Below are 14,652 nucleotides of genomic sequence, written 5' to 3' on the forward strand. Positions count from 1 at the left end.
TTTTTTTCCAAAAAAAAAGAAGCATAATGAATGATGTTGTCATCAGTAATTTAAGTTATTCAACATGTGTACAGCAATTCTTTAAATGAACTTATTTCTTTTGAACAAGAGTAAAATTTCAGTTTTGCTACTTGCTATCATGTCTATTAAATGAACATTTTTTTATACACATACAGAATACAACTATTAAGTGTAATGGAGATATAATGGTGCTTCATTTAGCATTTACAACTTCTTTCAATTGCCCAGTTATCCACTCTACACCTTCACTTAAACCCTCACCAGTTAAGGCATTAGATGCACATATATGCCACGGCTTCGTGCTAATTTTGTCCAAATTTAGAAGATGTGCAACTTTTACAGCTGACAAGGCATCTCTCATGTCCATTTTATTAGCATAAAACAGTATTGGAATGCGTCTACCTACAATGTCAGGGTGATTTAGTAACTGTTCTAATTCCTCCTGTGCTACGACCATACGTAATCGATCGCTGCTATCAATTACAAAGATAATGCCCTGACATTCCTTGTAGTAATGTTCCCAGAGGTTACGGTATCGACCCTGACCCGACATATCAAAGGCAGTAAAGGACAAGGACTTTCCTGAGAATTTCTCCACTGTAAAACCAATGGTAGGAACGATGTCATGGGACTTTGACTCAGCTGGTTTTAACTGGTTAATGATGGTAGTTTTACCACTGTTGTCAAGTCCCACCACAAGAACATTGGCTTCTTTTTTCTTAAGACCAAGCCACTTTGCTAGAGAGTCAAATATTCCCATGGTTTTTCCTCTCTTCTTCAACCCAATATTATCACTAAATTTTATCTTGTCAGTCAAGTTTTATGCAGTCATGTTGATGCCTAAAATGAAAACAATGCATTCTTTGAGCTTTATCGACACGACAAATAGTTCTATAACTTCAAAAAGCTTACAATAAACAAAAATACAGATCTTTCAACCATTTTTACCTAAAATCATGTCTTTAAAAGTTTTACTGTGTGTACACTTCCGTCACCATCGAAAAATATGTCCCAGGATTCCTTGTCTTCTTAGTGAAATAAATGTTTGAATTTTGTAGAATATCAAACTCGATCTATCATTATTATTATTATTTTTTTTTTTTTTGCACGTTACGATATTTTATGAAAGGTATCATTGCAATATATTTTTGTATCCTAGCATTGGCAGTTAGCTTTGAACTGTAAAGGGATGATTAATCCTGAAAGTTAATAGCAAAATTAAATACATCGGGATCAGAAGTTGAGAATAACAAACATTTTCTTAACATTGATTTTAGAAAAAAAAATGGAAGTAGGATAGTTTCCAGTTGCAGTAAATGGTTATTTTGTTGTGACAGAGAGGCAGACAGAGTTAAAGAAGCCTTTTTTAAGAAGCAGCTGTGTAGTTTACGATCGTCTATGCATTATACAACATCTTAAGATTCAAAATGTGAAAATGCAATAAGTGCACTCCATCCATGATGATGTGCCCAATCAGAAAAATTCGTGCTTTGGTATATGACGTTTCATCGAAATAAGATGATGCTATCATGGCCTCTTTGGTTCTTTAATTTTAAGAGACAGTTGCTTAATTAAAAAGTAAGTAGGATTCTGGTAATTTCAAAACTGGAATCATTATAAAATGCCATATTTTTTTGTCCACCATTATCAATGTTTGCAAGGAATTGTGATGGTCAGTGCAGATTTCAGTTGAAATTTCATGAACTTTTACACCTTACTTTATAACGATCATTGTGGTAGCTAACGGTTGTCTGATAAAGTGATTGCCAGGGGCAAGTAAATTCTCAGTTCAGGCAAGTATAATCCGAGATTCCTCTGACTCTAACCCCTGCTTTTATATTGGGACATGTGTAGGGGAGACTCCTTGCACATGTCCTAATATAAAAGCAGGGATTAGAGTCAGAGGAATCTCAGATTAGGGCAAGTAAAACTGTCAACTTACTTGTCAGGTCGAGCAAGTGAATTTTTCTGATAGAATTATATATTGTTATCTAGTTTACATTAACTTATAAATAAAACAATAGATTGAACAGTTGATTTTCGCCAGGTACATGACTGACATTGTTTTTGTTTTTGGAATCCCTTTGCAGTGTTTCTAAAGTATACCATTCATTTAAAAATTGGGTTCATTATAAATATTATGTTTTCTTTGTGGTAAATACGCTCAATGTATTTTGCTAACTATTTTGTTACCAACTTATTAGGAAATGCATTATTTATTCACTCACAGGGTATAAGTAACATGACGAATCCTGATTCCTGAACAAGATATTTATGTTTTGTAGCAACTATCATCCTTCACATTGCTTCACATAAACTCTGAAAATCAAAATTCACAAATTCATGAAGGATCCAATTGATTTTATTATAAAGGAAACAGAGGGTTATTGCTGCATTGCAGTGTGAAATTAAACAGGTTAAATTGACAAGGACACTGGTATACATTTTCGTACAACTGAGCATCAAATTTTTTTCAGGTAGCTCAACTTTCCAAATTAGCAGAAATATATCTGCATGTTCACACGTTTTCTTATTAACAGTAATAAATTAAGTTATTGTCTTCTCTCCTAATTTTGGGCATCCAAGTTTTGCATTTATACAAATCCAAGATTGAGAACACTTGCCCAAAGGGCAAGTGAATCTCAAAGTTAATGTCTATCACTGTTTACTTCACCTATTGCTCTTGTTAATAATAATATTAAATTCACCTCTCTTTCATTTTGTTCTGCAAGACTTGCAAATGTTGTTGGTATCAAATCTGACCTTTTTTTCATCATGTGTTTATTGAGGAGATCCTCATCACTTAAGAGTTTGTTACACAAATCAAGAGTTAGTTTTAAGATTTTAATTGCAAAATACTTTTAAAGCAGGTTTCTAAAGCATAGGAATAACACTCTTAGATACATAAAAGTTACAAAATGTTTAAATCCCACAAGTTAGACACTGCAAGCTCGAGGTTATTTGATCACATTGATAAATGAAGTATAACAGACATTGCATTTTTTCTGATTTAGATGTCCGAGCAGTATAGTCGGAGTATTCTGAGAATAGCTCTGGCTCAGATTTGTCAGAACGTGGGATGGAACTCTGCTCAGTCAACTCCCCTGGAGCTTCTCACTGACGTTTTGGGACGCTACATGCTACAACTTGCCAAAGTCACCCACAGATATTCCGAACAGTGTACGTATTTCAAAGCAGATGTGATGAAATTAAGGCAAATTCAATTGCACATTAGGATTGAAACCCAACATTTTGTATTTGTCTTTTAAATTTTCATTCAATCCTAAAGGTTAAAAAAGAATTGATGAAAAGTCCTTTTATGTTATATTTATAATAATTATATATACGTGTTTTAATCAATATTGCAATATACATAGGTACATGTAGCACTGAAAATAGTTAAGAGGTATGCAAATATTAGCCTGAAAGCCCATTTTTTCATTACTGTGGCAAAATTTTATAATACAGTTGAACTTTGGTATCTTCAACACTGATATCTTGAATACCATGGATATATCAAAGTGATTTAAAAGTCCCAACTATTTATTCTTTAAGTATTTTACCCTCGATATCTTGAATCCTCGGATATGTGGAAGTTTTTTCTCGGTTCCATCGAGTTTGAGATAACGAGGTTTGACTGTATTTGAAGTATAACTGATTTTAAGATTTATTTTCATTTTTGATGATATTACACTATGTGTATTTCTTTTTTCTTCCCCCCTCCCTTTGATTTTTCAATGACCAAAGTAACATTTGTGAAAAAATGTTTAAAATATCCAATGACATATGGCTAAATATGTATTTATCTGCAAAATAAATGTTTGAGGTGTCATTTACAGTCGGAAGAACAAACCCTAACTTAGATGATGTGGGACTTGCTTTTCGTCATATGGGGGTCAGTGTCAGTGAGCTGGAGGAGTATGTCCGACACGTGGAGCCAGTGCCTTTCCCCCATGAAATTGTTCAGTTTCCTGCTCCTAAGAGCTGTAATTTACAGATTCCAAAACCGGGTCACAAGGAGTTGCTGACTAGGGATGAGCACATCGAGGATTACATGCCCCTCCTTTATCCAACCCCAGAGGGTATGGAGTAAAACCTAAAGTTTGATATAATTAATGTTATGTAATGAAAATACATTGAACACATCTAAAATATCTCTTTTGTTATGAAAAACCAGAAGTACAGTTGCTGTACATAATTTGTTTTGAAATGAATTTTCACTCTGACCAAAAAAATTAATGTTGAAGGAAGAAACTGAAATATTTATTCTGAAAGATTCAATTGTTCATATATGTAACAAGAAGAAATAGACATTTTATTATTTTAATTTTTTTTTCTATCCGAATTTCGGCAATGTTGAACATGTTGATACACAAGGATATTTGTCAATGCTGAATTTTTTTGATAGATGAGGTGGACAATGAGACAGAGAAGTCACATGATCAGGGAGATGGATCAGCCATGCAGACAGATCAAGGTCAAAATGGGGTCGGAGGTCAAGCTGAGGTTACAGAGGGCAGTAACCTGGCCATCCCAGGAGACAAACGACCCCTGACCAGCCCGCTGGAGGGAGGCTTGCCAAAGAAAAGGCCAAGGTCAATTTATAACTGTTCAAAGAATTTTAAATGAGATTTAACTTTTGAATATAGACACAGAATATTTCGCATATGTGGTGACAATTATCTTATGTTTTTGTGTGTACCTGTGTTTCAATGTCTGTATTTTTTTTGTTGGGGGGAGGGGACATTTTTAGAGAAAAGGAATTTAGTGAAAGCACATTTATCCATTTAATTTAAAAAGATTACAAAATAAAGTTTTTTATAGAAAAAAAATGCTTTCTTAATGATGTATTCTGTGAATATTAATTGAATTTTCCTTATACTGTTTTCATCTTACAAGAATTGTGCCATAAGTCTCTGTTTTAGTAAGTTATTAGAAGTTTCCTATTAATATTTATACTGTATATGTTCACCATTGTAGGTTGACAAATGCAGCTCTGCCAGAAGAAGCCATGCACTCTCAGTACGAGATGAAGAGCATTGCAATCACACACACTGGTGACCTGACCCCCACCAAGGGAGGGAAACTGCCCGATGCCAGGACCCCTCCCCAGGGATTCAAGAAAACTAGTCATGACAAACCTTCCGTTGGTAAGATCTTCAGGAAAGAAAAAGTGGATACGCGACCATCTACTCCATTAAGCCGACCAGAAAAAGTGACGGAGAGTGGAGAAGTCCAGAGAGTGGAGACAGTGGCAAAAGAAAAGGAACAAAAGGTGGAGGAGATAATGATTTACCCAGACGGAACGAGTAAGAAAATTCCTAGACAGAAGGGAGGTGTGGATGAAGTATCAAACTTGGAGACTTTGTCAAAATCTGCCTCTGTTCCAGTTTTAGCTGAGGACAAAATACCAGTCCCAAGTCCATCAACAAAAGTTATTCCAAAGAAAAAGAAAGTGGGTCGACCAAGGTCTAGGTCAAAATCTCCTAGGGCACCAAAGTCACCAGGGCAAGGAAAAAGTCCTGCTCAGCCAGGGAGTAGCCCTAGGGGTCGAGGAAGACCACCAAAGGACAAAACCCTTCTCAAAACTCCTGAAAAAAAGAAAGAGAGTAAAAATATTCCTGTTTTATCTACTATGGAGGAGATGTTTGCCAGCGATGTGTTGGACTTGTCCAGGAAACCACCACCAGCGTCTACGGCAAAGGAGAACGTAGAGAAGAAACCAGCCGATGTGGAGTTACCTCTCGATCTCAGTAAAGGCAAGGAGTCAGCAGCACAGAAAACAGCAAGAGGAAGAGGAAGGCCTCCTTTAAGTCCGGAGAAGAAACGAGCCCGGGAAATGAACATTGATCTTTGTATTGAAGCTGTGTTAAAGATGTCAAGAGAAGGGGATTCTGAAGGGGAAGTGACGAAGGAGAAAGAAGTGAAATCAGAGAAGATAGCAGAGGAGCTGACAGAATCAAATCAAGAGGACACGAATCCAGCTATTGAGGACAGCAGTGATGCTCCTCCCTCTGTGACAGTTAAAAGGGAAATGATTGAGGAGGAGGGTCCATCGTTTGACTTGTCTGAGCAGAAGAAGAAAAAGAAGAAGGAGAAGACACCAAAACAGAAAGAAGAGCAGCCGAGTGAGGAAGTCAAGGACAAGTTAAAGGATAAGTTGAAGGGGAAAGATTTCATCAGTGAGACAGTCAAGACAGAGCCCCAGGAGGAGGAGGCCCCTAGACCCCCCAATGTATATGACTTCCCAGAAAGTCCCCCCAAACCTCCAGAACAAATTAAAAAGGAGGTCATTCAGTCACCACAGAAAATGTTTAGTGTGGAGTTCGTGGATAAAGAAGTGGAGAATAAGGACGGAGAGAAGGTCAAAGAGAAAAGTAAAGATAAACCAGAGAAGGAGAGATCCAAGGTATCTGTGTACATTTACATGTATATGTTAAGGTTTTGAGATTTCATAAATTTGAATGTTGTAAAACAGAATGATCTGTTAATTTATATCTTAGTAAAAGTAAAGAAAGCTTATTTCAGAGATATATTTTTCTAAATCTTAATGTTCATTGTGTGAAATAAGATTTCATTAAGAGATTGATGGCAAAAGAAGCTGCAAGTTTTAAGATAGTGAGATTATAAAAATTTTCTTCACATTTTCCTGTATTTTTTGTAAGATATACAAGAGTCTTATGAAGTCTAGAGAGAAAAAAAATATATTTCTTACAGGAACACAAGGAGAAAAAGAAAGAAAAGAAGAGAGATAAAGAGAAGAAAAAGAAGAATAAAGATAAGGATAGAGACAGAGAAAGAAAGAAGGACAAAGAAAAAACTAAAGAGGTAATGTCAATGTAGGGCAGGGTTTCATGTGTTAAAGAATATTTCATTTTGACGAACACTTGCATAATGCATATAGCTCAGCTTACCGTGATATTTCTAATTCTAGCAAATAATTGTAAAATTTTGTCCGAAATAAAAATTTATTTTCCTGCCTTAAATCTACACATAAACATTAATTTTACATTCATTTTGTTGTTTAATCATGCTGTATTGATTTGTATCATATTCCAAGTTGGATTATTATTAGTGAAAAATCTGAAAACATATAAATCTACAGTACTTTTTTTCTTTTCATTAGCCGGATTATATCCCCACTGTATCCAAGCTTAAGATCAGAATTGGTAGTTCTCCATCCTCAACCACAGTAAATTACATGTCTGAAGGAACCCTAAAATCTCCTCCCAATGACAGTGCACAGAACTCCCCCAGGCCAGAGCTCAAATTGTAAGTACACCCCTCTTTCTCTTAGTGGATGAAAACTCAGATTGTTAGTTTTTATTACTAACTCAACTAGCTAAATCCTGTTTCAAACTCTCTCCTCCCATTGGCTACTAGTTGTAAGACCCCCCATTCTTCACTTAGAATCTCTCCAAATTACAACTTTAAGATGGGTTGATGCAAGTAATAACTCTACATCTATACTTAAACAAAACTTTTATTCAGACACCGCCACCCCAATCAAGATCCTCCCATTCTGCAAAAAAGAATAGTAATGGTTATGATGAAGACCAGAGGTACAATGTACATGTACATGTATAATGAAATTGAAAGTACCTAATATAATTTGCTTTCAGAGTTATAAAAGCATTGCCACCCTTGTCAGAGAGAGGCTCAGCTTCCCCCCAGTCTTTAGGTGGATCGACTCCAAAACAAGGAGAGAAGGAGAGAAAAAAGGAAAAGAAAAAAGACAAGGAGAAGAAAAAAGATGCCCCAACTCCTTCAACACATCCTCCTATCAAACAGGAGAGCATGGATCAGCCTCTTTTTGCCCCACTTCCAATCTCCAGACAACAAACCCCATTTTCATCCTCTTCCTCCAAATCTCCTACTCCACCACCACCCAGAAAACCCTCACCTCCAGGTCTGTTCACCCCTTTTATCAAGACCCCAACACCCCCACCAAGAAAAACCCCAACACCTCCTCCCAGGAAAACCCCAACCCCACCTCCTCCACGAAAATCACCCACCCCACCACCCCCAAAAATTCCAACACCCTCCATCAAACCTCCTACTCCTGAAACTGACTTTGAACCTGACTCGGATCATGAGACTGAGCCCATGAAAGAGGACGAAGAAGAGGTGCAGAGGTTTACCCCTTCTCCTGCCTCAACCCGTAAAACTTTTACCCCTTCCCCCTCCAACTCCCCTCTTCGATCCCCATCTCCTGCAGGTGAGTCCATCTCTTCCTACATGAGGTCTAAGTCCAATTCACAGTCTCCTGTTAGGACCCCCTCCCCAGGGAGATCCCCCTCCCCACAGCCCTCACCCCCTCCTTCCCCCTCTCCAAGTCCATATAGGGCTTCTGTTTCCCCATCAAATACTAAACCATCAACTCCTGGTCACATGATCTCCAGGAGTCCTTCCCATTCTCCAAGTCTCTCTCCTGTCCCCCTTACTATTAAAAGTGAGGTGATCCCTCCCATGCCCCCTCCAAGCATGCCAGGCACCAGCTTTGCCAAACCAGGGGTACAAAGGACAGTCATTGCTGAAACAGTAACCACCTTCATCGTAAGTTTTATGTTTATAATTTAATTCTGATTGTAATGCGCCATTTGATTGGATAAAAAATTTACTTTATATTGTATAAATTGGGTTGCCTACATCACAATGACTTGCGTCAAAAACGTATCTATCCGCCTGACGTTACATTTAAATTTTGTACAATATTTGAAGTCATTTTCTAAGGACATTATCTTTTTTTTTACACTAAGTGAAAGAAAATTAAATTATAAGGAATGAATTTAAAAGCTACCCAATTTATACGGTATAAAGTGGGTTAGAACAATTTACGCTTTTTTATAAACGGCTTCGGGGTTTATAAACCATAAACTGCCCCAACCCATTTCATACAGTATAAACTGGGTAGCTATTAAATTCATACCTTAAAAAAAATGCAATGTCATGAGATTAAGAAAAAGTGAATGTTGCAGAAGACAAATTTATTCAATATCCATTATCATTTTTTTACCAGAGAGAATTTTAAACCTGCTTAAAATTGATTTAAAAAAAAAAAATAAAAAGTAATATTTTGTTACAAAGCATGAACTCGGTAAAATAATGTAGCTTCCCCCACGTCTTACCCACAAAAAACAAAACAAAAAAAAATGCAGGAAAATTAACTCGGATGCATGTAACTTTATTCTCTTGTTAATATTTTATAAAAGGGGAAAGGAGGTATTCATTTTGCAGCAAATGTTCTACAAATTGATTTTATTGTCAAATTCTTCCAGAAATCATACTTTAACTAAGTTGGTTGATACGCTATTTACATGTACATATACATTCCTGAAGCTTGTATGTTATGTACTGTAGGATGATTCTGGACAGAAGGTTTGGATTTGCCCTGCTTGTAAGATGCCTGATGATGGGAGCCCTATGATTGGCTGTGACATCTGTGATGACTGGTATCATTGGTCAGTGTCTTGTTATTGTATTAGAGTAAGCAGGAGTTATCCTTCCTGTACCTCATTCAAACAAATTTACATATTTCCAGGTTAAATTAGGATTCTTTGACAAATTATCCAGAATATTTATTGAAAAATGGTTCAAAGTCAGGTTTTAATGTTCATTGAAGATGAACCTTATTCAGATTATACCAACATTTTCAAATAGCACACTAGTCTTTTTTTAAATTAACTTGGATAATTTTTCACATTTTTTTTTTTGTTGGTTCATTGCAGGCCGTGTGTTGGACTTAAGGAGGAGCCAGCAGAAGAGGAACACTGGTACTGTTCCAAGTGTATGGGGAGGAACAAAAAGCCCTCCAAACGGGGAAGGGGGAGAGGAAGGGGTAGGGGGCCTGGTAGAGGAAAGAAAAAGATGATGTAAATATGAAAAGACAGTTAAGAATGGAATTTAAAAAAATGTTTTTTTCAAAATTCATACCAACAAGAATTTAAGAAAAATGTTTATGTATCATTTGACTAATGGAAATTACCTGTATATCAGGAACGTGTGAAACAGATAAACATTGTGTTCATTGTCAAGTGATAGGTATTTGTTGAAGTTGTGTACTGCTTTGAAAATATTCTGTTTTGAAGCGTAAACTTTTGTGTTACATTTTGTAAATGTATATTGATCTTTGTATAATATTTTGTCAGTATAAGTGTAAAGGCAGCATTTAGGAGGAGACTGTATAAATTCTATAAGTACAGCTGTATCTGTATATTATGAGATGTCTGAGAGCAATATTAAATAAGCGTGAAATAATTTTTGAATTCTGTCATTAGTATATACTTTAAATTTGTATTTATTGATCCATTCAACCCAAAGCAAAATGTTTTAATGCCTATATCTTGTAGAAGTATATTTAAGTGAAAATGCTTTCAAATAACTTACATGTATATCATGATAAGTTTTTATTGACTTGATGACACGAGACCATGTACAGACTGTGATATATTTGATACATGATTATAACTGATTATTCCAGCAGGGCTTCTCATCTCCTCCCTCCCCCTGGTTTTGCACAGTCTGATGGACATCACATCTGTTCAGGCAGTTTGGCATTTCTCAAGATCAGTAGAGAAGACATAAAAACTTCAAAGTCCATTTTTAGATATTAGGGAAATTTAAGATTTTTGGAGTTTTTTCGTAGATTTTTGGATTTCTTTCATAGAATTTTGGAGCCCTTTGCAACAAATTTTGATTTTGGTCTTGCATTCATAAAAGTCAAAAATATATTTTCAAGTACATCTTCATGAATTACAAAGTTTTATCCTTGATTAATTAATGCTTACCATATGAATTTTTTTCATGTATCTTTAAAAAACCGGGCAATCCCCCACTTTGATTCAATATGTTTTTTTCAATTTTCAAAGCTCATTGAAAAGTTATTTTTCAAGAATTATGTTGTCAGTAATGTCATCTTTGATACAATTGATTCATTTCTTTTAATAAATTGACTGCTAAATAGTCAAAATAGGATATTCAGGGGAAAATGGGTCTGTTGGAGCCATTTAAGATAATTTTTTAATATGGGTCAAGTCTCCATTCTACATAAAGTTTAAATACGGGAAAATGAATGTAAAATCTATTTGGTCAAGTCTCCATTCTACATAAACGTTTAAATACGGAAAAATGAATGTACTAAAATCTATATTTAAAACAAAAATTAAAGCCTGAACCCTTTCTATATGAAAATTGAAAATTTCGGGGGAAAATTATACTTTCAACAAGCTCATTTATTTAAATCACACTGACACAAGCTACAAGCTTAAGAATGCGTAAATTTCCGGGTAAGGCGTTGAATATTACGCGCCATCACTAGCTCTGCAGTGAGTTCCAAATCATGCATAAGGCTATTGTTTTTTTCTTTTCACATACATGTATCATAGAAACATAACTGAAAAATACATTATTTATCAATAAATAAATCAATGTAATAAGGGAATCAAATGTGTTAAAGATGATACGAAACACAATTTTCGAAAGAAAAAAAAACTTCTCTGAACTTTTAGAACTGAGAAATATCTGGTCTCACAGCGGGGCATTATCCTCGTCACGGACGCCTCCATTCTTTGGTTAATAAAAGAAGTTCACCAGCTTGACCTTTATTGAAAATATGTCGTACAGAAATTGTCTATTGACAACAAGGAAATCCAACATCTTTTTAATACATGTATCAACTTTCTAGTATGTAATGTTGCGAGTAATAAGTTTTAACAAATTAATTTTTTAGATTAATATCAAAAGATATATAATTTCTGATTTAATTCTTTTTGAAAAAATCAAATATTCATGTTAAAAAGCCTGGTGTATGGTAATTTATCGTGAGGAATGTTTGTATTTACGTGTTGAAAAGTCATACGATTTGATGATGTTGATTTGTAGAGGGACTTTTATTTTACAATGTTCTTTCAAATTTAATTCCACATTTGATTGATATTACATCTTGAATATGATGTAACTGGCGCGACGAAGATATCCTCTTCACAGCAGTTGACTTTATTCTGAAGAGTATAGAGAGGTGCTTAAGGATAAATTACTCAGTTTTTTTATTCCAAAATTCAACTATCTTTGCTTAAATAGGTACCTCTCTCACTAACAAGTTAATGCTTGTCCAGGCCACACAATTTGGTGAAAAGTGGGGAAATGCTGCTATCGATTCAATAAAATTCCTGATAAGTTTTAGAAATATATAGTTTTGTTACTGAAGAAGTTGCTTTGAACATTTTCAAAAGTTTTTTTTTCATTTTACACAATTAAAATTTCCTAATAAGATTTCCATAGAAAGAAATATAGAAAAATGGCACTATATCTCCTCTGAGGTAACAAAATTTTCTCTAACAAAGAGGTGGATAATTGATAACTATATAACTGAATTTTATTGCCTGACGCCACGTGCGTCAGGCAGTATAAGAGGTATAAGGATTAATTTTACCGTGATCCGAAACTAAGCGATCATTCTCAATGAACTAGATTTTGTGCAAGCTGATTTACATCGGAATTTGTTATATCAGTCATTCTACAAAAACATGACCAATTAAGAATTTTTCATGTCGCTTGCAAATTTACTGTTGTAATATCTTAATTATAAATTTAAAGGTGATTTCAGCTCTAAGACTTAAAATACACACACATGGTTTTGTAAATATTCACCGATATTTATGCAGTTAAAGTTTTGATATGAACGTAATGTAATGTTGAAAAACGTATTCCACTGCAAATCTTAATGTCGCTTCATTTATATACAAATTTCAAGATGAAATTTTCAGCCGTAAAATCGTTTCGAATAGAGTGCAATGAATGTTAAAAAATGTCTTTTATCCTATATAAAAAGAAACCAAACCACTTCTCGCAAAGAAATGCATAGATCTCCTTTCATGCGGATTTATAAGCATGTCGCTTAAAATCGATTAACTTCCGTAACGATTTTGTTTTAAACTTCACGCATAGAATGCAGATTTCAAAAAGAACTGAAATTATCTGAAAGTGACCACGGAACCTTATATCATCGATTCTAGTTGCGAGTCAGCAATTTTACACGATTACATTTTCGACATAACAAAATGAATTAAACAAAAACAGTTGTCTCGAATGAAAATAACTTCCGTAACGGTAATTCAGGAAAATTTTTGCATTTAAGGTAAAAAAAAAATTTGATTATTTTGGGAGCGAAATGCTTCATACTTTTGTTTAATACCCTAAAACAAACTTTGATTTTAACTATTGAAGAGAATTTTAACTTTAATTGCTGGGAATTAACTTCCGTAACGATATTTTTCCCGAAAATTTAATTTAAATTCGGATTCGTGCGAGACTTCATGAATCATACTTTAGCGTTCTTTACTGAACATCAGAAATGAAAAATTGGTCAAATTCAGCTTTATTTAAAAATAATAAGGCTTGATCAAGCATTAATACTTCCGTAACATTACCTTAAAATTAATGGTATCTTGAAATTGTTGTAAAAAGTTAACGGTATCAAATTTGTGGACAATTCTTTGTTTTCAAGTTCACTGATGGGTCCTTAAGAGAATTATGATGTTCATTTTGCTATTTGAAACAATTATTTTTTTCATGTTTTTTTACTCTGAATTGGTCCATTTATCGTAGAATGACTGACATGCATTTAAACAAATACAGTTTGCAGAAGAGAATCATATTACTGATGCAAAATAATGATGTGTTTAATCCCTTCAGTTTTTTGCATGCACATGTTTATTCTTTGCGATTCTTTGTACGGACATGTCCGTGTAACATTTTTTCTGTGTTTCTAAACTGCTGGATCAGTCCATTTGCTTTCTAAGAAAGGGGTGACACAATCATTTCGCTCCAAATGTCACGTAAATTATCTTCGCGCCTTTTTCTTGGATTGTTCTATTTAATGGGTGTGATAACTTCTATGGAAATATTCTTTTAACCTGATTCTTAAGCTTCAGATTTTTTATTTACAGTAAATTTTATCTCATTTTTTAAAAGAACACATTGTGAATGGGCAGGCAACACTAAAGCAATGAATTTGCTGATTATTCTTACTATTTATCCCATAAGTGGACTAGTCCAATCATAAACAAACTCCCTCCACCTAGTAAATGGGACATCCCTTCTTGATTAAGTCTGTTTTCCACCTTTTTTTTTCAATATTACATTTATTAATAATGTACGTTACAAGGTTAGGTTTTTACAAAAGCTTAGAAAGTCAGCCAGTAGCATATTATTTCATGTTTTGTGATGAACAAGGGTTTCCTTTTAATACAGTGAGAAGAGTGTACATGTATGTCAGTACCCGTAGAGGAATGGGCTTCACTCCCGTAAGGTTCTAAGTAAAGAATCGGCAAAATGAAGAAGACATCATGATCTGTACTGGTTTTCATTTCATAAAAAAGCACGTTATTATAATTATGAGAAAAGTCCTGAAATCGATTAAAAAGAAAAACTAAACAATTTTAAAGCTGCACATAAAGATGTATTTTAAACTCATTTATAATACATGTACATCTATATATAGTAAGACCATCATCGCGTGAGTTTTGTCCGGGTTATTAGTATCTTGTTTTGCTCTAGCTATAAAGTGTACAGGCCATTTACTTTGCGTCCTAGAGCAGCATTGAAGCATTTTTGTCTCAAACACTTCAAGAC

General features: G+C 34.7%; 2 protein-coding genes across 2 annotated transcripts in view; one reads left to right on the forward strand and one right to left on the reverse strand.

The window, feature by feature from the left end:
• On the reverse strand, positions 1–1,032 carry LOC133195545 (ADP-ribosylation factor-like protein 6). The gene is made up of 2 exons (XM_061331418.1): positions 970–1,032; positions 1–861 (listed from the first exon to the last, which is right to left on the reverse strand). Exon 2 carries the CDS (start codon positions 779–781, stop codon positions 215–217), a length of 567 nt encoding a protein of 188 aa, XP_061187402.1. The 5' UTR covers positions 782–861; positions 970–1,032; the 3' UTR covers positions 1–214.
• A 304-nt stretch (positions 1,033–1,336) lies between these two features.
• Positions 1,337–14,652, forward strand: part of LOC133194915 (uncharacterized) — a 39,453-nt gene continuing 26,137 nt past the window's right edge. The window contains exons 1-10 of the mRNA XM_061330814.1: positions 1,337–1,599; positions 3,036–3,201; positions 3,861–4,103; positions 4,430–4,616; positions 5,002–6,430; positions 6,739–6,849; positions 7,148–7,293; positions 7,644–8,577; positions 9,382–9,482; positions 9,750–9,893. Coding sequence (XP_061186798.1) covers positions 3,036–3,201; positions 3,861–4,103; positions 4,430–4,616; positions 5,002–6,430; positions 6,739–6,849; positions 7,148–7,293; positions 7,644–8,577; positions 9,382–9,482; positions 9,750–9,893 — 3,461 coding nt within the window. The 5' untranslated portion in view covers positions 1,337–1,599. The remainder of the gene's footprint in view (positions 1,600–3,035; positions 3,202–3,860; positions 4,104–4,429; positions 4,617–5,001; positions 6,431–6,738; positions 6,850–7,147; positions 7,294–7,643; positions 8,578–9,381; positions 9,483–9,749; positions 9,894–14,652) is intronic.

Source organism: Saccostrea echinata, unplaced genomic scaffold (genome assembly GCF_033153115.1).
Source record: "Saccostrea echinata isolate AGI-Se365-2 ecotype Australia unplaced genomic scaffold, CSIRO_AGI_Sech_v1 ptg000029l, whole genome shotgun sequence".
Taxonomy (NCBI): domain Eukaryota; kingdom Metazoa; phylum Mollusca; class Bivalvia; order Ostreida; family Ostreidae; genus Saccostrea; species Saccostrea echinata.